We start from the raw sequence: 24339 nt of genomic DNA, 5'->3' as shown, positions 1-24339 counted from the left end.
TTCCACATGAAATTTAAAGTAATTTTTTTCCAATTGTGTGAAGAAAGTCAGTGGTAGCTTGAAGGGGACAGCATTGATTCTATAAATTACTTTAGGCAGTATGGCCATTTCCTCGATATTGATTCTTGGTGAAAGAGTGCATCCTTGTCTTGTGCCGGTTTTCAAAGGGAATGCTTCCAGTTTTGCCCATTCAGTATGATATTGGCTGTGGGTTTGTCATAAATAGCTTTTATTATTTGGAGATACATTCTATCATGATCTCATATCCATGAGTATGGAATGTTCATCCATTTGTTTGTGTCCTTTTATTTCGTTGAGCATTGGTTCATAGTTCTCCTCGAAGAGGTCCTTCACATCCCTTGTAAGTTGGATTCCTAGGCATTTTATTCTCTTTGTAGTAATTGTGAATGGGAGTTTACCCATGATTTGGCTGTCTGTCTGATCTTGGTGTATAGGAATCCTTGTGAGTTTTGCACATTGATTTTGTATCCTGAGACTTTGCTGAAGTTGTTTATCAGCTTAAGGAGATTTTGGGCTGAGATGATGGGGTTTTCTATACAATCATGTCATCTGCAAACAGGGACAGTTTTGACTTCCTCTTTTCCTAATTGAATACCCTTTATTTCTTTGTCCTGCCCGATTGCCCTGGCCAGAACTTCCAACACTATGTTGAATAGGAGTGGTGAAAGAGGGCATCCTTGTCTTGTGCTGGTTTTCAAAGGGAATGCTTCCAGTTTTTGACCATTCAGTATGATATTGGCGTTTGTCTCCTTTACAAAACTTCTTGAACCACTACTGTACTGTACGTTCATTAGAAGTTCTTGCACCAAATGCGTTGTTAATGTTGTGAGTTGTCTCTGCTGCTTTACAGCCCATTTTGAACTCGAATAAGAAAATTGCTCAAATTTGCTTTTTGCCAAACATCATTTCCATAGTCTAAACATAAAATAAACAGTAAGTAATAAATCATGAGAAAAAAATGATGTATAACATAACCACATTTATTTAAGAATGTATTCCAATATCAGATGGCAAATTCCAACAATGTAAAAACTGCAATTACTTTTGTACCAACCTAATAGAGAGAGAGAGGGAAAAAACCCTAGGACAAAGATGCTGGGCAGATAGTATTTACCAAAATGCCCATAGGACATCCATTTAGAGAAGTCAACCTTGAGAGAAGAAAAACTAAGGGAAATATTATTTGTTGAATACCTTTTGTATGGCAAACATTTTATGTGGTACAGAGTTCATTAAGTCATCTCAACAATCCTCTTAGGAGAAACAACATTATCATACCCATTTTCAGCTGGAGAAATTGAGTCTTTGAGAGCAGGGGGTGACAAAATTTTCAGGAAAGTCTATATTTTTTACCATTTATATTAGCTAAAGCCACAGGGGTGAATAAGTTCTCTTCTAGCAAATGTATAAGGTGATTTTCTTTTAAAAGAGAGGCACAGTGGCTCATACCTGTAATCCCAACACTTTGGGGGACCGAGGCGGGTGGATCATTTGAGGTCAGGAGTTCGAGACCAGCCTGGCCAACATGGTGCATGAAACCAAGGTCACTAAAATACAGAGCAAGATCTGGCCTGTTATTAGGGCGGCGGGCGGTCCTGCAACGTGAGCCACTTGGGAGGCTGGGAGGCAGGAGAATTGTTTGTTTCAGAGGCAGAGGATTGCAGGAGCTGAGATCATGCCTCCCCGCACCAACGAGTGACAGATGGCGACCCTGTCTCAAAAAAAGGAAAAAAAGAGTGTAGAATGGAACCAACATTTAGGAATAAGTACTGAAAGATGAGTCACTGAAAGAAATTGAAAAGAGGCAAACTATGACAAGAGAAGAAAAATTGATGTGTTCAAACTAAAGGAAGCAAAGCTTTTAAAAAGGAAGAGTTAACCAAGAGTATCAAAGTGATAGAGAGAAGCCAGGCCAAAAGAGGCTGCAGCATTTGGCAATTAAGGAACTATTTAGTATAGTTACGCTTCCATAATAATCTAGTTCCCTGTCCTGCTGTGACTGTGACAATTTAGGCACTCACCATCTCTCACCTGGACTACTGTACACGCTTTCTGTTTTGTATCCTTGTCTCCATTCTTATCTCCACCAATTCATCTTCCACATTGAATGAAAAGTGATCTTTTAAAGGCAGGGAACTGATCATAGCAGCTCACACTTGCTTAGAAAACCTGAGAAGAAATTCCACATTGTTAGCTTGAAATATATGCCCATCACAATCTTCTAGCAATCTTTCTATTAATAGCTCACTCTAGCAATCTTTCTATTAATAGCTCACTCTATCTTTGTTTATGCCACATTAAACTACTCAAAGTTCTCTAAGCATGCAAGATTCTTTCAGCTTCTGTGCTTTGGCACATGCTCTTCTTCCTGCTAGAGAGACTTGTTGAGCTTCCTTCCCCAACACTGGCTGGTGATGAAAAGATTCTATATCTTGATTATGGTGGTAGTTACATGACAGTATACATTTGCCAAAACTTAAAAAACTGCTACCCCAAAAATATTAGATTTTATTGCATACAAATTTTACCTAAACAAACCTTAGCTAAATAAATGTTTTAAAATGATATATGGATAATCTCCAAATACATAGCAATTAAAACAAACATTTCTAAATAACCAATGAGCCAAAGAAAAAATTTCAAATGAAAGTGGTAAATATAAAGTCAATGAAACAAAAAGTATTTTTAAAGCTAAGTAAAATGGTTAAATCTTTAGCTAAACTGATCAATAAAAAAGATTGAAGCTATAACTTAGCAATATTAGGAATGAAAGAAGGGATATCAATAAAAATTCTATATACATCAAAAGGATACTAAAGAAATAGTATGAACAACTTTATGCCATGGCATTCAATAAATTAGAATAAATGTACAAATTCCTTAAAAGTCACAGGTTATCTAAACTGACAGAAGAAGAAATAGAAAATCTGAGTACCGTCATGTCTAGTAAAGACATTAATAGCCATTTTACAAGGAAAATTCCAAGCTCACATGATCTCAACTTTTAATTCTACCAAAAATTTAAGGAAAAAATAATAATTAAACAAAATTATTTCAGAAAACAGATGAAGAGGGAATACCTCCAGATTTATTTTATGAGACTAGCAGAATCCTAATATCAAAATTGAATGAAGACATTGCTGATAAACAAACAAAAAACAAACCCTAAACCACAAAAAAGAGAGGAGAGGAGAGGAGAGGAGAGGAGAGGAGACCTTCATGAAGATAGATGAAGAAATTATAAATAAGATATAAGTAAATTGAATTCAGGAATATATAGATGGTATCATGACCAGGGAAAACTTATCCCTGGAATTCAAGGTTGATTTAATACTCAACAATCAAACAATTCATTTTGGCCTATTAGAATAAAGGAGAAAGAGCTTATGATCATCACAATATATGCAGAAAATTTTTGATAAAATTTTAATAAAATTCAACAACAATTCATAATAAACACAGCAAACTATGAATAATGGGAAATGTCCCTGATATGACAAAAGTAATCTATAAAAATCCTAACCATAATATCATATTTAATAGTGAAAGACTGAATCCTTTTACCTCTCATACTGAGACCAAGCCAATGATGTCCACTCTCATTATTCGTATTCAACATCATACTGGAGGTGATACCTAGTGTAAGAAGACAAGAAACAAATACTGATGGAAAAAAGCAAATCTGTCTTTATTTGTAGATGATACCATCATGAACACAGAAAATCTTAAGGAATCTACAACAGTACTAGAATTTATAAGTTAAGTTAGCAATGTTGCAGGATACAAAGATATTTCCATACTAATAATGAACAGTTAGAAAATTATATTTAAAAATACCATTTATAGTACCATCGAAATCACAAAATATTTTGAGATAGATTTAGTGAGCTATGGTATATACAGGATATATACACTGAACACAGTTCAAAACATAGCTGAGAGATAAAGGAAGACCTAGCTGAATAGCGTGACATGTTGTATTCATGGATTGGAAGACTCATGGTTGTTAAGATGTAAATCTCCCTAAATTGATCTACAGATTCAACACAATCATAATCAAAATATTAGTGGAATTTTGTAGAAATTGACAAGCCAATTAATTTCAAAATTTATATGGAAATGAAAGGTGCATTGAATAACTCAAGTAATCTTGAAAATGAAGAATAAATTTGGAGAACTTATTCTACATTATTTCAAAATTTACTAAAAATCTACAGTATAAAGCAGAATGGTATAGGCAAAAGAATTGCCATGGATAAATGGTATAGAATAGAAAGTTCAAGAGATTTACATGTATGGTCAAGTTATTTTCAACAAAGATGCCGAGGTAATTCAATGGGGGAACAGATTGCTTTTTTAAAAATGAATTTTGTCCACACATTAAAAAAAGAGAAAATGAGCCTCAATGCTTGCCTTATACCTTACACAGAAGTAAACCAAAACTAGAACACAGAACCAACACAAAAGCTGTGACCATATAGTTCCTAAAAACAAATTTAGGAGAATATATTTATGATTTTAGGCTAGACAAAAATTTCTCAGGCAGGAAAGTCAATGCATTAAACTATTAAATAAACAAATAAACATTGCTAATTTGAATTGATCAAAATTAAAATATTCCTTAAAAACACCATTAAGGAAATGAAAGAGCAAGCCACCAATGGGCAACAAATGTTTTCAATACATATAGCTGACAAATAACATATGCATAATACATTTTTTTAAAAGCAATAGAAAGAATGAATAAGACCTAGTATTTGATAGCACAATGGGATGACTGTAGTCAATAATAGTTTAATTGTATATTTACAAATGACTAAGAATATAGTTGTTTTGTTTGTAACACAAAGGATCAATGCTTAAGGGGATGGATTTTCCATGATGTGATTATTATGCATTGTATGCTCATATAAAAACATCTCGTGTACCCCATAAAGATATACACCTACTATGTACTCACAAATATTAAAAATTAAAATTAAATATATAGATATATTTAAAAAGTTACAATTCAATAATAAAACGATAACCCAGTTAAAACAAGATGAGCAAAAGTGTGAACAGATGCTTTACAGAAGAAGTACATTAGTTTTCTATTGCTATGTAACATACTGCCACAAACTTAAGTGACTTCTAACAATGCCCATTTATTGTCTCATAGTCCTCTTGGTCCAGGTGGGCTTGATGGCGTGTTTTGCTTAGAGTCTCTCCAGCAAAAATCAAGGTGTTGACCAGGCTGGGATCTTATTAGGAGGGTCCAATTTTTATCTGGAGAATTCACTTTTAGGTTCATTCAGGTTGTTGGAAGAATTTCACTTCTCATGGCTGTAAGGAATGAAGTCCTCATTTCATTGCTACTTGTTGACTGGGGACTATGTGCAGGTCTTGAGGCCACCCTTAGATCCTTGACCCATGGCCCTCTTCATCTAAGGAACAGAGAACCTCCCTCACATCAAATACTTGTAATTCTTCAGCTCTGTCTGAATTTCTCTTCTACCACCAGCCTGAGAAAACTCTGATTTTAAAAGGGTTTATGTGATTAAATTAAGCCTGGATAATCTGCCTACTTTTTTCTTTTTTCAGCTTTATCAAAGTATAACTGACAAATAAAATTTTATATATTTAAACTGTACAACATGGTGATTCAATATACATTGCAAAATGATTATCACACTCAAGTTAATTAATGCATGGATCACCTCACATAACTGCTTTTTTAAAATGTGAGAACACTTAGTCTATACTTTCAGCAAATCTCAAGTATACAATGCAGTATTATTAGCTCTAGTTATATTGTACATTAGATACTCAGAATATTAGATACTCAGAACATACTCATCTTATAACTGCACGTTTGTACCATCTGGCCAACTTCTCCCCACCTACCCTGCTCCCTAACCCTTGGCAACCACCATTCTACTTCCACTTTCTACGAGTTTGAACTTTTCTTGTTCTTTTTAGATTCCACACAAAAGTTTCTTTCTCTGACTGGATTATTTTACTTAGCATCATGCCATCCAGATCCACCCATGTTGTTGTCATGAACGGCAAGATTTTCTTCTTTTTTATGTCTGAATAATATTTCATTCTATATGTATATGAAATGTATGTATATACATATATAATGTATATAATATATGTTTATGTTTTATTTATCCATTTATTCATCAATAGATTGTTTCCATAGCTTGATCATTGTGAATAATATCATAAAGAACATGGGAGTACAGATATGTTATCCTTGAGTGTTCCCTTTTCCCTACATCCTTATCAATACTGACCTTATCATTTTGATAATAGCCACCCTAACGGATGTGAGGTGATATTTCATGGAGTTTTCATTTGCATTTTCTGATGATTAGTAATGTTCACCACATTTTCATGTACCTATTGGCCATGTGTATGCCTTCTTTGGCAAAATGTCTATTCTAGTCCTTGGATTAATTGTGTGGTTTTTTTTAATGATATTGAGCTGTATGAGTTCCTTATACATTTTAGATATTAACCCCTTATCATATATATGGTTTGCAAATATTTTCTCCTATTCTGTAGTTTGCCTTTTCATTTTGTTGTTTCCTTTTTTCTGTGCAGAAGCTTTTTAGTTTCATGTGGTCCCATTTGTTTATTTTTGGTTTAGTTGCCCGTGCTTTTGATGCTAAATCTAAGGAATCATCACCGAGATCAATGTCAAGAAGATTTTCCCTTATAGTTTTTTTGAAGATTTTTATAGGTTCAGATATGACATTTAGTTTTTAATAAATTTGTGTTTATTTTTATGTATGATGTATGATAGGAGTCTAATGTCATTCTTTTTGTTTGTGAATATCCAGTTTCTCAATACCATTTGTTGAAATGACTATTCTTTCCTCATTATGTGATACTGACACCTTTGTTGAAGATCAGTTGACTATATATGTGTGGGTTTGTTTCTGGGTTCTCTCTTCTGTTTCACTGGTCTTTGTGTCTGTCTTTATGCCAGTGCCTTACTGTTTTGATTACTGTAGCTTTGCAATATATTTTGAAATAAAGACTTGTGATGTCTCCAGCTTTGTTCTTGTTTCTCAATATTGCATTGGCTATTTAGGGTCTTATTGTGATTCCCCATGAATTTTAGGATTTTTTTCCATTTCTGTGAAAAAATGCCATTGGAATTTTAATCAGGATTACATTGAATCTGTAGTTTGCTTTGGGTAGTATGTACATTTTAACAGTATTTATTCCTCCAATCCATGAACACAGGATGACTCTTTGTTTATATGTATCTTCAATTCTTCTTGCTTTTAAAAATTGATACATAATAATTGTCATATTTTGGGGGTACATGTGACATTTTGATACATGCACACAATATGTAGTATTCAAATGTGATTAGGATAATCTATCACCTCAAATATTTGCCATTTCTCTGTGTTGGGAATATTTAAAATCTTATCTTTTATTTATTTGGAAATACACAATAAATTATAGTTAACTATGGTCACTCTACTGTGCTATTGAACACTAGAACTCATTCTATCTAACTGTATTTTTGTGGTCATTAACCAACCTCTCTTAATTCTCCCCTGGCAACTCCCACCTGCTTCCCAGCCTCTGGCTACCATTATTTTATTTTCTGTCTACATGAGATCAACTTTTTTAGTTTCCATATATGAATGAGAACATACTATATTTCTCTTTCTGTGCCTGGCTTATTGTAGCTAACATATTAATCTCCATTTCCATCTATGTTGCTGCAAATGTATGTTTTCAGTTTCTTTCATCAATGTCTTACAGTTTTCATTTCAAATCTTTTGGTTCTTAGTTAAATTTATTCCTGAGTATTTTATTGTTTTTTTATGTTACCGAAATTGGGTTGCTTTCATCATTCCTCTTTTAGGTTGTTGTTAGGGCATTGGCCACGACTGATTTTTGTATGTTGATTTTATATCCTGCAACTTTATGAACTTGTTTATTTGTTTTAACAGGTTTTTTGGTGCAACTTTTAGAGTTTTCCACATAAAAGTTCATGTCATCTGTAAATTATACTGCTTCATTTCCGATTTGAATGTTTTTAAAATTTCTTTTTTTTGCCTAATTATTCTGGCTAAGACTTTTAGTAGTATGCTGAATAGAGTGATGAGAGTGGTCACCCTTGTCTTCTTCCTGACTTTAAAGGAAGTGCTTTCCAGCTTTTCATGATGAATACGATATTAGCCATGGACTGGCCACATATGACATTTACTATGTTGAGGGATATTCCTTTTAAATATCAAATTTATTGAGAATTTTTATTATAAAATATATTGAATATTTTGAAAACATTTTGTATCTATTGAAATGATTATATGATTTTTGCCCTTCATTCTGTTAATATGGTTTATCACATTTATTGCATATGTTGAATCATCCCTGGGATAAATCACACTTGATCATGGTGTATGATCCTTTTAATGTGCTGTTGGATTTGGTTTGCTACTATTTTGTTGAGAATTTTACATCTATGTTCAGCAGGAATATTGGCTGGTATTTTCTTTACTTGTGTTGTCTTGTCTGGCTTTAGTATCATGGAAATTCTAGCCTCATAAAATAAGTTTGGAAGTGTTCCATTCTCTTCAATTTTTTGGAAGCATTTGAGAATAATTAGTATTAATTTTTCTTTAAATGTTTGGCAGAATTCCTTTGTGAAACCATCTGGTACTGACTTTCCGTTGTTGGGAGATTTTTGATTACTGATTCAATCTCCTGACTAATTTTAGGCCTCCTCAGATTTTCTATTTCTTCATGATTCAATTTTGGTAGGTTTTGTGTTTCTAGGAATTTATCCTTCTTTTGGGGGTTATCTAATTTATTGACATGTAATTTTTCATAGTAATCTGTTATGATCCTTTGTATTTCTTTCACATCAGCTATAATGTCTTCTCTTTCATTTTTGAGTCTTCTCTCTTTTTTCTTAGTATAGCTAAGGATTTTAAATTTTGTTTATCTTTTCAAAAAATCAGCTCTTCATTTTATTGGTCTTTTGTTTTTCTTGTCTCTATTTTACGTATTTCAACTCTGAGCATTGTTATTTTCTCCCTTCTGCTAATTGTGGGCTTAGTTTTTTCTTTTTCTAGTTCATTGAGGTGTAACATTAGGGCTTTTTTATTTGAGATCTTTCATTTTTCTTAATGTAGGCATTTATTGTTATCAAATTCCCCCTGTACTGGTTTTGCTGCATCCCATAAGTTTTGGGAGGCTGTGTTTCCATTTCCACAGGTCTCAAGATTTAAAAGTATTTCTCTTTGGATTTCTTCTTTCATACATCAATTGTTCAGGAGTATGTTCTTTAGTTTCTACATATTTGTGACTTTTTCAAGATTCCTCCTGTTATTCATTTCTAATTTTATACCATGGTGGTTGGAAAAGATAGTTGGTATGATTTCAATCTTCTTAAACATATAAAGCATGTTTTGTGACCTAACATATAATCCATCCTAGGGAATATTCTGTGTGCACTTGAGAAGAATTTGTATTCTATTATTGTTGGATGGAGTGTTCTGTACATGCGTGTTAGATCCGTTTGGACTAATATGTCAATTCCAGTGTTTATTGATTTTCTGTCTGAATTATCTATCTATTGCTGAAAGTGGGGTGTTAAAATTCCTTATGGTTGTTACATTGCTGTTTATTTCTTCTTTTAGTTGGGTTAATATGTGCTTAATATACTTACATACTCTAATGTTGGAAACCTATATATTTACAGTTGTTATATGACCCCCTTATTGTAACATAATTATATTTTTTCTCTTGTTTCATTTTTGAGGTAAAGTCTGTTTTGTGCGATTAAAGTATAACTACCCATCCCTGCCCTATTTTAGTTTTCGTTTACGTGCAATATATTTTTCATCCCTTCGTTTTCAGCCTGTATGTGTCCTGAAAACTGAAGTATTTCACAGGCAGCAAATAGTCGGACCCTTTAAAACATCTGTTTAGCCATTGATTGAAGTATGTATCAAAGAATTTAATCAATTTACATGTAAACTAATTATTGCTATATGAAAACTTAACTATTGTCAACTCATTGCTTTCTGTTTTATAGTTTTTTTTTTTAATTTTTCTTGATGTCTTTCTTTGAGATTTGATAGTTTTCTGTAGTGGTATGCTCTTTTTTTTCCTCTTTATCTTTTGTGAGTCTACTATAGGTTTTTGCTTGGTAGTTACTATGAGGCTTACATAAAACATCTTGTAGTTATAACAGTCTATTTTAAGCTGACAACAACCTAAGTGCAATTGCTTAGAAAAACCTCTACCTTTTTACTCTCACAACAGTTTGTGTTTTGATATCATAATATATTTTATATTGTATACTCAGTAAATTTTTAACATTTAATTATTTTTAAATATTTTTGTCTTTTAACCTTTATACTAGAGTTAAGTGATTTACACACCACCATTAGAGTATTAGAGTATTCTAAATTCCATTATATGCTTTCCTTTACTAGTGAGTTTTAGATATTCATATATTTTCATGTTACTAATTAGTCTCTTTTCATTTCAGCTTGAAGAATTTCCTTTAGCATTTATTTTAAAGCATGTCTGGTGATGATGAACTCCCTTAGCTTTACTTTGTCTGGAAAGTCTTTCTCTCTCCTTCATTTTGAAGATCAGCTTTTCTAGGTAAAGTATTTTTGGTTGCCAGTTTTGTAAATTTCAGCACTTTGAATATATTATTCTGCTCTCTCCTGGCCTGCGAGGTTTCCAGTGAGAAATCTGTTGATAGTGTTATGGAAGTTTCCTTGTATGAGATAAGCTTTCTTTCTTTCTCTTGGAGTTTTCAAAATTCTTACTATTTGATTTTTTTGCAGTATTACTATAACATGTCTTGGTAAAGTTCTCTTTAGCTTTAATCTGTGTGGGGAATTTCAGGTTTATTTCAGGATGTTCATGCCTCCTTCCAGATTTTGGAAGTTTTCAGCCATTATATCGTTAAATTAGCTTCTGGTCCATTTTTCTCTTTTCTCCTTCAAACTGTATAATGCAAATATTGTTTAATGCAAATATTATTTTGCTTGATGGTGTCCAATCATTCACATAGACTTTCTTCACTTTTCATTTTTTTCTATTTCTTTCTCTGACTGGATAATTTCATATTTTTTCAATTATGTAAAACTAATGTAATCTTTTAAAAGGAGAATGTATTCATAAATTGCTCATATAATAAGAAAGACTATTAAAAATAGGTCCAGTAGATAACATACAATGATTTCCAATGTGAATAAAGTTGAGGTTAATAAAGAAAAGAAAGTGTAAGGACATGCCAAAGAGCTTTTGTTCAAGGATTGAGATTCTGCAATGTTTATTCTTTTTTTATTATTATTTCCATAGATTATTAGGGAACAGGTGGTGCTTGGTTACAATAGTAAGCTCTTTAGTGGTGATTTGTGAGATTTTGGTGTACCCATCACTGGAGCATGATACACTGCAACCAGTTTGTAATCTTTTATCCTTCACACTCTTCCCACTCTTTCCCCCTGAGTTCTCAAAGTCCACTATGTCATTCTTATGCCTTTAGATCCTCATGGCTTAGTTCCCACTTATGAGTGAGAACATATGATGTGTGGTTTTTCATTCCTGAGCTACATCACTTAGAATGACTAGATAATTTCAAATTACTTGTCTTACAGTTCACAGATTTTTGGTCTACTTGATTAAGCCTGCTGTTGATGCTCTCTATTGCATTTTTCATTTTATTCATTGCATTCTTTAGCTCCAGAAGTTCTTTTTTATGATTTCTCTCTGTTGAGCTGCTGGCTTGTATGTTTTCCCTATTTCAGAGTTATCTATGTTCTCTTTGAACTCACTGAGCTTCCTTAAGACATTTATTTTAAATTCTTTGCCCAGCAATTTATAGATCTCTATTTCTTTTAGGTCAGTTCCTGGAAAATTGTGTTCCTCTGATGGTATGTTTCCTTGACTTTGCATGTATCTTACAGTTTTGCAGTAATATCTGAGCAATTGATGGAGTAGTTATTCCTTCTAGATTTTATAGACTAGCTTCACTGGGAAAAGACATTCGCCTGCAGGTTGGTGTGAGGGCACTGACTGGATGGAATGTGGAAATTACAGCTTTGGTGAAGGCCCAGTATTATAATCTCCACATGGCTTCATTAGCTAAGATTAACATTGGCAAAGACTGCAGGATTCTTTAATGGCCAAGGCAATGCATGTCTGCAGTGGTGATGAAAGCAGTTGGGATCTTTGGTGCCTGCTAGGAACCTCTTGATCTCTTTTTCTCCCACACGGATGTCACGGTTGAGGGAATCCCTTTTTGAGCCAAGCCCAGCACATGGTCACCCTCACAGTGGCAGTGACAATGGTGCCTGATGCACAAGTGGGCATCTGTGGAGTAGTCACAGAGATAGGGTCTGGAGAGCAGGCACTGTGGACAGACAGCAGCTCCAGGGTCCAGGGCTCTGGCTAGCCCACATTGACAGGAGTTCCAGTGTTTGAGATGCAGGAGCCTGCCAAGTGACCATATAGCCAGGGTCTACAGTGTGAACACATGCAGATGGACAGTGGCTCTGTGTCCAGGGCACTGGCTATACTTCAACAGCAGTGACTCTACTGCCTGAGAGACAAGTATGTATGCAACAGCCATAGAGCTAGGTATGGAGTGTGGGCATGTGTTACTAACCCTAATTACTTCTGCAAAATTCCTTTTGTGCTTAATGTAATGATGGGAGTAACACCAGGATCAAATGTTGTGGGAGCCACCTTGCAGTTACGCCTACCATGAAAAATATGTAAATGACCAATAACACCATGAAAATATGTGTTCAAAGTCATTCATTATAAGGTAGATGCAAATTAAAACCACAATCAAGAACCAGTCCACATGCAATATAAGGGCTAAAATTTAGAAAAACAAGATAATACTAAATATTGGCAGGATTTTGAAGCAACTGGAACTGCCATACTTTTCTGGAGGGAATGTAAAATATTTCAATCACTTGAAGAACATTTTGGTAATTTCTGTAAAGTTAAATGTGTAATTACCATATGACTCAGCAAATCCACTGCTTAATATTTACCCGAGGGGGGAAAAAAACTTATGTTTACAAAACTGTTCACCGAAACTTCATTCATCACTGCCAAAAACTGGAAATAACCCAAACGTATACATATAGGTTAATGAATAAACAAACTGCATATTCATACAGTGAAATTCTTCTCAGCAATAAAAGGAATAAACTATTGATATATACAACAACGTGGATGAATGTCAAAAATATTATGCTTACCTAAAGAAGCCAGACACAAGGGAGTATGTACTGTATGACTCCTTTTATATGACATTTGTGGACTAATCTCTAGTGATAGACTTCAGATCACTTGTTACCCTAAGTGAGAGATAGATAGACTGACTAGTTAAAGGCACAAGAGAACTCCCTCAGGAGACAGAAATACTTATATCTTTTTGGGATCATGGTTATTTCAAAACACTTTGGATTTTATATGTATCATGGATACTGTTTATTTTATGAAAATTATACTTACAATGTTGATTTGAAAATATATTGTATATATTTCTGAAAGAAACAATGATTTATCTTCTTGTATTATTTAACACTTCTGGAATTTAGTTTATGAAAAGTAGAGATAAAATCCAAACAGTAGAGATAAAATCCAAAAGTAGAGATAAAATCCAAGCTGTAAGTATTTGAAAAAGGGAAGGAAAAGTACCACTATTTGCAGATGAAATCATATTTCTGGAAAGTCAAGGTAGCAGGGTGAAATAGCTCTAGGATTACTGAGAAGGCTTAATAAAGTGTCTGGATATAAGATAAATATACATTTTTTTGGACAAAATAAATAGTACATCCTTAATAGCAGTACAAAATATTAAAACAAAATATGAAATTTGTATGATCAATCTTTATAAAATATGCACAGACCTGTATAAATTTAATATTGAGATAAAAGGAAGACAAATAAATGGGAAACTACATTTCTGAGTGAATAGACAAAGCACTAAAAATATGTTCTTTATAAATTACTTCCAGATTTAATGAAATTCCAATAAAATCCCCAAAAGAGAGGAGTTTTGAAAATTTAGAAAAGAGTGAAAAGGGGACTGGCACTATCAGGGTTAAAATATAATTTAATCTCTAATAATCAAATTGGTCTAATCATAGTAATATAATAAAAAATTGAAACACAGATCAATTGAACAGAACAGGTAGCCCAGAAACAGATCTTATTATGAACTAATTATGTGTATATAACAAAGGTGGTATTACACCAAAATGCAGAAGACAAAGATTATTCAGTAAATGGTGCTGTTGTAACAAATAAAGTATTAATGCAGATTTTCATCACCTGGTGTGTGTGAAAATAAATTCCAAAATCAAATTTTTACTAAAGCCTTTAAACAAACATAAATGAAGGGAAATATTTATTAACTAAAGCATTGTAATACATTGCAATGGCAACAAGGAGCAAATTTGCTACATAAAATTTCCCTTAGAAGAAAGTTCAACGAAGTGCAATAAACCCTACAGATCTGACTCATCACTAGCTTCTATGTCTAGCACATAGTACGTGCTCTAATAAATCTTTGCAGAACACATGAAAACTTTTTTCTTACTTTTTTGAAATGCAGCAGCACTATCATTTTTAAAAAATATGACAAATTGGGAGAAATGTGTCATATATGAAGCAGGACTAATACCCTCTTATTAAACATTTGATTAGTATCCTATTATTAAACATTTACACAAATGATAAACTTCATTAAGACCCATGAGATACACAAGTATGTGAACAAACTGCCCCAAAAGAGAGGATACAAAGATTTATCAACACTGGGGAAACGTTGAACGTGAATAACAGAATTGAATATTACTTGTCAAGTTAAATTTTTTTTTTTTTTTTGAAACGGAGTCTCGCTGTCTCCCAGGAATGCAGTGGCGCGATCTCAGCTCACTGCAAGCTCCGCCTCCCAGGTTCACGCCATTCTCCTGCCTCAGCCTCCCGAGTAGCTGGAGCGACAGGCGCCCGCCACCACACCCGGCTAATTTTTTGTATTTTTAGTAGAGACGGGGTTTCACCATGTTAGCCAGGATGGTCTCGATCTCCTGACCTCGTGATCCACCTGCCTCGGCCTCCCAAAGTGCTGGGATTACAGGCGTGAGCCACTGCGTCCGGCCAAAATATTTTTTTTTAAATAAAAAATAGCAATATTCAACACTGGTTTGAGTGTAAGTGTAATTGATCATCTCATACAATTTGTGGAACTTAATACGAACTTTATACACTGGTGATTTTGCGTTCTGTATTGACAGCCTTAAAAATATCTACCACTTTTGGTCCTGTAATTATTTTTCAGATAATTTATCTTAAAAAATTACTTGTTAGAAAGAAAAAGAGTTTGTGAAAAAAGGTCATCATATGATCACAGATATTAGTAAAATTGGGCAAATACATGTCAAACAATGGGAAAATGAATTTATGGTATAGCCTTTCAATGGAATACTATATAGCCATTTAAATTATTTTAAAAATTATTCTATATTTATTTAAATTATTTACCTTTATTGTCCCATTAAACAGAAGAGGAAGCTGATACACAGGGGATTTATGCGATTTATTCAGTCACTGAACTAACTAGCAGGATGTGATATCAAGCAGGCTGCCTTCCTAGTCCACACTCTTAATCAATGCACCATACCGCCTGTGTTTGTTAAAACATTACAAAAATGTTTTCAGTAGTTTTATGGGTGGTGTATGTGCACAGGTGTATCTGTGGGGGGCTCCTTGATTTCCCCTGTACACTTTCACATCTTCCAAAGTTTCTACAATAAGCGTGATTTTTAAACATCATTGTAAATGACCTTAATGAATTGTAATAGTCTTTTTAAATCCCCAGGTAAACTTCATTTTGTGTAGTCACACTCAGAGTTTTCATCTTGGGATTATCGGCACCCCCTATTTCCAGTTGTCTCTCCGCGGACGCCCTGGGGAGCCTGTGGCTCCGCGTCCAGCTTGCTCACCCGGTCTCCCTGGGCTCCGTCCATAGTACCAGGATCCTCACTGTTGAAGTGCGCGCTCTAATTTCCCTGCGCCGCTGCAGACAGCTCCCGGGTACAGTTGTCAAGCGTTCAAAGGCCACAGGAACGGAGTCTTCGGACCCTCCCAGGTTTCGGCCCCATGTGGCCTCTCAGATCCCTAGCGGCCGAGGGTTCAAGTCCCAGCCGCTGGCGCAGGCCAGGCACTCACCCGGAAACGCAGCGACTTCCCAAGAGTGGGGCGCCCGCGGAGAAATCCCCTGGGATTGGCAGGGCTGGAGTCGGCCTGCGCCCACTACGTCGCAGAGGCCAGGAGGCCACCGGTGTTTAGAGTTCAGATCTGGGAACCAGCGCCAGCAGCCCGCAGTCCTGCAGCGGCGCCCCTTGAGGACGGCACGCGGAGCCTCGGGGGCAGCAGTCCGCCCGGCTGACCATCCGTTATTAGAATAGGACAGTTCCTGAAAACAATGCTTATCTCAAGCTGACTCAAAACTGGCTCTTGAGAAAATCCAGTGTTAATTAAAGAGGGTTGTCGGGGACAAAATTCACGGCTTGTGTTTTGCGGGGGAGTGGTTGTGGGGTGATCGTAATATAAACATGTTATCTCGAGAGTTAATTACGTCTCTGGTTGGAAACAGGAGAAGAGGGTGACTGTTTGTGCAGTCCATGGGAACCAGCGTCTCACTTTCGGGGACCGTGGGCAAGGGTCGCCATTCGATAGCGCGGCGGCTGGTCCACCAGAGAAACCAAGTTTTCTATGTCGCCGGGGAAAAGTGGAAAATTAGACTTGAACCAGCCTTGCTCCTGTGAGACATTCGTGTATTCATAGCCCGGCAGTGGGTGCCTCTATCTAGAATGAGCCCTTCATTTCCCGGATCTGTTCAGGGGGAAGCAGCAAAACCCCCAAATCCGCTTCCTTACGTGGCTAATAAAAGTGTGCTTACACAGCATGGAAAAACAAAACAAAATAAAACCAAAAAAAAAAAAAAAAAAAAAAACGAAACAAAGAAACAAGAATACCTTGAGCGTTTTGACGTTTGAAAGCCCGACTCCGGAGAATCATGGAATCATATTCCAACTTTCAGTGTCTAATGAAGTTTAGGGGACGCCTATTACTTGGGTTTGTAAAATCGCGGCGTAGCGCGCGCCCCGAGTCAAAGCTGAGCAGAGCAGGGATGGGGAGGGTCTCCGGCCCCAGGCGCTGCGCGCGGGGCTTCTGCCCAGTTTCCTGCCTCACAGTCGCGGTGTCCGCCCCGGCCCAGAGCAGTTTGTGCAATTTGGAAACTCGATAGGAGGCAGCAGCTGGTCTCCCACCACCCTAAAAATAATCCGCTCCGGCGCACTGCGTGCTTCGCCTAGGGGAGGAAAACTGTCATCGGAGTAAGTGAATCCGTGTCTTTTACATGAATGCCATTTAAACATTTTTAGGAATAACTGTAAGCTGTCGATTTTGAGCTAACATTTCTGCTACCCAAAAACGCCCTCGCACTCTCGCACTCTCTCGGCACTTAGCTTTCGCGATCGCTATTTCTAGAATTAAGGGAAGAGGCCCGGCTGGATAAGTGAAGGAGTGGGGATCAGGTTTCCAGTTTTACTTCAAAACTGCGGGCTCCTACTCAAATCAACTGGAAACAGTGAAAGGAGTTATTATTAGGAGTTATTATTGCCGCTTTTCTTGTATACAATTCTTGTCTTGTTCAAGAATTAGTTTTCTATCTGCTTAATTTTTGTTGCTCTTTGCTTTTTTTAGGAGTTCTGCGTCCGGGTTTGAAATTTACATCTTAAGACAGTGTAGGAAGTCGGTGTTTTGAAGGTAGCTCAAGTGCACCGGCAGGGATTTGAAGCAGCGTGAAGCTATTGCCCGAGGTATTTATTTTTTACTTTATTTGTTCAGTTTGGGATTTTTTTAAAAAAAAAAAAATCCCATTGCAGTATCTGTCTAAGGAATACCTACTGAGTAATTTCAACATTTCTTTTGGTGTGGGATGGGACTTCACAGCCACTGAAGAGTAATTGGGTGGGTTCAGATCAGACACTAAATCAGAAGTCAGTGGTGATTTTTGCAGTGATTTTCCTACTTGAATCTGTCATAGTTATAGCCATGGTAGCTAGCTAACTAGCTGTACATTCTCTAGTTCTTATTTCATGAACTAGGGACTGAATAGCTTCAAAGAAGTGATTACAGCATTTGTTTTTGCGAGCGATGTCTATCCTGAAAATGCTCTAGATGATGATAAAGCCCTAAGTTCTTTAAAATGTCCTGTTTCTGTTTTATAACATAATTTGGTTAATCTGTAAACGATTAAAGAATGAATCCTTTTATATGTAAGAATGAAAACTTTTATTTAAGTTTAGCATGTTTTCTCTAGGTGTTTCTAGCATTTTAAGCTCTCTGCAATTGCTATTCGACCAGAACTAATGCTTTCAGCTAGGTGAATAGGAAGGAAGGCAAGTTTTCACTTGCTTTACTTGTAGTCCATTTCCAAAGGATAGGGCTGGCCAAAATAAATGGTGTATCTTATATGCCTCAACACTTAAATGTGTTTTTAGAATTAAATCAGACAACTACTGTTCCTCTCTTACAGAGGAACCAACAGACTGGATAGGTCAGGTATTACATTCACCAACTAAATCCAAAATGTATATGTCCTAGATGTGTGGAATTTCATATAATGAATTTCAAGGAATAAGAACACTGAGGGTGCGATTCTTGCCATGAAATCGTAAGTTAGATAATTAAGAGTATTTCCATTTTATGTTTTCTGCTCCACAGACATACATTAGAAGCAAAATTTCACTTCGATCTTTGTTTTTAAAGTTTATTCAGTCAAGTTCTCCAACTCTATCGACTCTCATAAGCAACTGAACACATTTCAATGGCTTATGCTTCTGGAAAGGAAAACATTGTATCTCCCTGTCTGCCCTCCCTTCTCTCTCCCTCCTTGATGCTTGGGCCTCCATCAGTGCTCAGCTGAATCTAAACAACTCCAGAAGGGGTGGAGCTGAAGGATGTCAGGTGATGGAGTTTAGCCATCAAGAACAGCGATTTATACCCTTCCCCAAACATTCCCAATTGAACCTGGTGTCTGGGAGGGAAACATTAAATGACAGGTGGAAATTTCAGGATTAGAAATGTGGATTGAATAAAATGCCTTTGATAAACATAATAATTATCAATATATCAGCAATAAGTTTACTGCCTCCCTCTTTTTGTCCATGTTGGGTTGTAATGGAGGATGGCTGTTAGAATGTGCCATACAGACTCTGGATGTTGGATAAGGAGACTACGGGTTAAAGGGAAAGGATAAAGGAGCAGTCAAATGAAAAGGTGAAAGGAGACCTGCGGCAAGGTAATGGACAGGTTCAGAGCTGGCCGGAAAAGTGAAGTTAGAGTTTATGGCAGACAGAAAAATCATTCTAAAGCGTTTACTTTACCAACTTCAAGTTTACACCTTTGTATGATTATATCGTTGCCTATTTTCCTATCTTTTAGATCATATACCCCTACAATATACCCACAGCTACTGAGACTACTATAATCTGATTTATATATTCTAAAACTACAGGCACTGTTTCTGACATGCACCATTGGATTCCTAGTAACTAGCGCGTGGTTAGCATCAGTAAGTGTTTTTACAGTTAATTAGTTAATGGCATTGAGTTCCAGATATCTAGTGTATGTCTGAAAATGTTCTTAAATTTTTCAGGTGATTGTACTTTTCTGAGATTTTCTTTCCAGTTACACACAACATTTATCCAAAGGCGATTTAATTGGTTGATTTCAGGATTGATTAAACATCAGACAAGCAATGCTTATAGCTAATGAAGGGTATAATTCGCAAAGCTGCAGGTTATACTTTAGCATCGACCTCAATGATACTAGTTTATAAATGTGGCCAATTGGAATATTATAATTTTGGATAATGTTATAAAAGTTGCTAAAGTAAACATTATTTTCTAGTTTGTGCAAGGAAAGTTTATATATGTCTTTCAATTAAGAGTAGGCTTTAAGTTTCCTTTTTATCATTTCTACTAAATAAAGGAAGTAGTCTAAAAAATTTCATTACTAGCTATTAGTTTTTAGTTTTGTTTTTGTCTGTCTTTGCCAGAAAGATACCTAACATACACCTATAAATTCATAACTTCCATTTTGCTGTTGTTTAAAAACTTCAAGTCCCTTTTATTCTTTTATCCAGATTAAAACCTTACTAGCTTGTAAGAATTTACCAAGTGTATAACTTAACCTTGAGGTTTTAAAAATACAACTTTTAAAAAAAAAAGATGGAGGACAGACTCAACTAGGGAGCATATCAATTATTTATTATAAAAAGAGCTTATCAGGAACAACATGTGAGAGGCATTCTGTATAAGTATTTAAGATTGTAAATACACAGACTCTTTAGCTGAGGTATTCATATAATGCTTTATAAAACCTTTGCTTGAAATTTGATTTCTCTAATAATTTACCTACCATTGACAACCTTTTCTGTATAACACTCTGTTTTTCCTAGGGAAAGTATTGTTTGTAACCATTGCTAAATTAATTATCAATGAAAGGAAAGAAAGAAAAGGTACTATGCTAGTTAAGAAAATTTTTGCCGGCCTTTAGTAATGCAACTCAGAATCCAGTGTGACATAAATATAGAAAGGAAACGAGGTCTAGTGAGGTTAAAATCTTAAATTGCTTCTTGGTTTAAAGAATAGATACGATACTTTCTTCAAAAAGCAGGTTGGAGGTTGTGTAATACAGTGGAAAGAAATAGTTTATAAGTCAGACATTTGGGTGTGGGCTTGGCTGCTCTACTGGTTGGCAAGTTACTGAACTTATCTGGACCTCAGTATCCTCCACTGTAAAAGATGAATAACACCACTAGTGTTACAAGGTTGTTCTGAGGATTTAAGATATGCAAAGTGCCCAGAATTTAAATAAGTAGTAGGCATTATAAAATAAGTTTTCAGAATGTTAAAGCTTTTCCTGGAATTTCACAGCAGTATTTTGATGGAGCAGACCTTTGCTCATCTCCCATCTGTTTCAGCACAGCAATAATAGAGAACCATTTAACATGTAAGTGAGAGCATGTCACTCCTCTGCCCCAGAAACCCCAGTGGCCCACTTCACTAAGAGTAGAAGCCACAATCCTGACAATGACTTACAAAGCACGGTGTGACCTTGTCCTCTGTTTCCTCTCTAAACTCATCTACTTCTACTCATGGAGTACCAATTTCCAATTAAAAGACATTCTGCGTTTCAAACTTGAGTAGAGTGTATTTCATGTGAGAATATTCTAACTATGGAATCTGAGTAGTTTCATTGACTTGTCATTTGAGTTAGGTTTAATTCATCTTGAGCATTTGATTTTTAGTATTCTTCAGGGAAAGACCGATTACTCTTAGCCATTACTGCAGGCATATACTGTTCTCTGTATATTAGTATTTCCCACAACTAGTGAAATGTTTCAGGAAACTCTGTCACAGTTTACTGAACAACTTTAGTTGTTTATTAGTACATTTTCAGTGAGTATGGGAAAATATTTGAAATTATATCATTTTGACTTTTTAGTCATTGGTTCAATTTTTTTCCTTCTTTTTCTTAATATAGACCATTCTTGTTCTTTGAAAGCATTTTAGTCAGATACTCATTTGAGGTACTACTATAGGTAGACATTAATTATAAACATTTTCCACATGAAAGCATTTTTCTCTGGAAGTAAAAGCTATGGAAAAGAAGATCTCATAGGACGTATAAGGCGTTTATAAGAAACCTTCAAGTTGCTTTGGCACAGTTTCTTATTTCCTCAGCTATCAAAATAAAAGGGATTGATTTTATGATATGGCCTCCTATTCAAGGCTATAATTTTATGAACATGAGTTTACTAATAAGGGGATTTTTCTTTCTCATTTCTCTCCCTTTTAGAGTAAACCATATAAGAAGAAATGAGCCTTTCATTTTGTGGTAACAACATTTCTTCATATAATATTAATGATGGTGTATTACAAAATTCCTGCTTTGTGGATGCCCTCAACCTGGTCCCACATGTCTTTCTGTTGTTTATCACTTTTCCAATATTGTTTATTGGTAAGTAATCTAATGTCCTATGTTATACCACGTGATGTTTATATATCTCACTAATGGCTGAGATTTGGGATAATGTTGACTTAATTTCTCTAACATGGAAGCTGATGGCTGTGAGAAATGAACAAGCAAGTATTTTGTGTTTTTCAAACATAAATTTTTGACAGGTGATCTTCCATAGGTGAAATTGAGGTCACATGCTTGCTTAGGAATGGCCTTCAGGTAGCAGCAGCAGTTTTTTAAAAAGAAGGAGAGAGAAATACATGAGATAGATCTACAGCATTAGTTGAGCACTTCCTTTGGGTTAGGTAAAGGGAATGGAAAATGAATGAAAGAGTACTTGCTTTCAGGGAATAGTCCAGGGGGGCAGATGTGTTAAAGTCATGAGAAATGACTATGCCACATTGTAAGTCTGTTTACAAGTACAGGAACAAATTAACCTGCTGAAACAACTCACTCTTTGGAGGTGGTGGGGAAGAGAATGAGTGACATGTTTGGGGAATTGGAAGATGCCAAGCATGCAAGTTACAGTGGCAGTGATGAGGTTGTGTTTTATGTAGAAAGAGGACATTCACAAAGTATTTGGAAAGAAGTTAATAATACAGTTTTGTCTTATTTTACAGTTTACATATGTACAAAATCTGATAATTAAGGGCAATTATGAATAATTTGTATAACTTACCCAAACAGACCCTTTAACTTTTTAAAAATTATGAAGTATTTTGATACATAAAATGATGGAGATTAATAGAATAAAAATCCTTTGAGCCTACCAATGCTCACCTAAAGAATATAGAAGAAAGAATGAAAGGGCCTGTCTCTGCACACCATTTTCTGGTCTTGTTACTCTTTCCATATCCTATGTTCCTATCTTTTCACAGAGGCAACCACTATTTTGAGTTAATTGTGCTTAATTTTTTCATGCGTGATGTTTTTCCAATTAAATAAGTGAAAAAGTTTTCAGATGCATTTTCTTAAGAAAACTAGCAAATTTTAATGATCTGCTTTAAGGCAATGTTTGAAAATCATTCATATGCTTTTATTTATTCATTTAACAAATATCAATTGAGAGGATACTACATGCTTGGCATTATTCTAAGAGGGATTAAAGAACTCATCATATGATATATACACAGGACAACATAACTCTTGGTACATAGTTACATTAAACAAATGTACAGGTGCTAAATATATTGAGACCAGAGTGGCCATATGTAGAAACATCAGTCGTTGTTTATGTAGTATTATTTGTAGGTCATGAAGAATGCCCTTTGTCCAAAAGTAGAAAAATGGATTTTTTTAACTGTAATTCCACAATTAATAATTCCCCAATTATTGACATCTGGTTAACTTTTTGAGAGCAAGAACAGTGACATTCCATTCTGTATCCCTAGCATCCAGCACAGAGGCTGGCACCAGTGTATTTGAATAGAATAGAATTGGAGGGGACATTGTTAAAGGGAAATAGAAAAAATTCAGACTTTTTATTTATGACATTGGCTACTTGAATTAGTGAGGGATCACAAATCAATCTTAAAAAACTATCAGGTACTAGGAAAATCATAAGGTTGCAAAAAAAAAAAAAGACATAGAACTTGCCTATGGGAGTTTACAGCATAAGTTCTAGTAGAATATATTAAATATAACTAACCTTCCATTGATGAATAAATTGAAAACAACTAAGACATGAATATTCATTTCAAATCAAAGGGGCATCTGTTGCCTCTACAGAAATTCTTTCCTGCAATATTTCAAGCACAAACCCCCATTCATTCTTGAAGTAGGTGGGGCTTTTTTTCTATAGTCAAAAAATGAGAAAAAAGGGGACAAAAGGAGACAAAAGTGGGGCCCCCTAGTACACCACATATGAACTAGTATTACTCTACATAGTAACTAAACTATAGAGTAGTTTAGGGAGGAAACCATCAGAATTTTACTAACATATAATCTTGAATTGTTTTCTTCAGTGGCAAGCTAAGGGTGGACCTATAATGGTTTTGAGCCTGCTTAAAAGCTCACCATCAAAAACTTTAGCTTTCTTTGAGAAAAGTATCAGTACTGCTTGTTGAATAACAGTGCCTGGCTAGTCATACATAACAATTTTTCTCATATGATGTGCATATGATTAAGAGTTGACTCAACTAATGAGTACCGTATTTTATAACCAAGTATGTCTTTCCTTGATTTGTCCCCTTGTAGATTTCATGTCTTCAAAGATTT

General features: G+C 35.3%; 1 protein-coding gene and 1 long non-coding RNA gene across 3 annotated transcripts in view; one reads left to right on the top strand and one right to left on the bottom strand.

Annotated features, from left to right (window-relative positions):
• Positions 1–1746: 1746 nt before the first annotated feature.
• Positions 1747–17082, bottom strand: LOC116268842. The gene is made up of 3 exons (XR_004176019.1): positions 16032–17082; positions 3586–3657; positions 1747–2190 (listed from the first exon to the last, which is right to left on the bottom strand). It is a non-coding gene; the product is annotated as an uncharacterized LOC116268842 (long non-coding RNA).
• A 121-nt stretch (positions 17083–17203) lies between these two features.
• The window catches only part of ABCC9 (ATP binding cassette subfamily C member 9), a 139574-nt gene continuing 132438 nt past the window's right edge, over positions 17204–24339 (top strand). For both annotated transcript variants that reach the window (XM_009180355.3, XM_003906100.4), the window contains exons 1-3: positions 17204–17426; positions 17797–17912; positions 21961–22122. In XM_009180355.3, the coding sequence (XP_009178619.1) occupies positions 21981–22122 (142 nt within the window). In that variant the 5' untranslated portion in view covers positions 17204–17426; positions 17797–17912; positions 21961–21980. The remainder of the gene's footprint in view (positions 17427–17796; positions 17913–21960; positions 22123–24339) is intronic.

This window comes from Papio anubis, chromosome 9 (genome assembly GCF_008728515.1).
Source record: "Papio anubis isolate 15944 chromosome 9, Panubis1.0, whole genome shotgun sequence".
Taxonomy (NCBI): Eukaryota; Metazoa; Chordata; class Mammalia; order Primates; family Cercopithecidae; genus Papio; species Papio anubis.
Note: the sequence above shows the minus strand (reverse complement) of the source record. Positions and strands in the feature narration are given on the sequence as shown.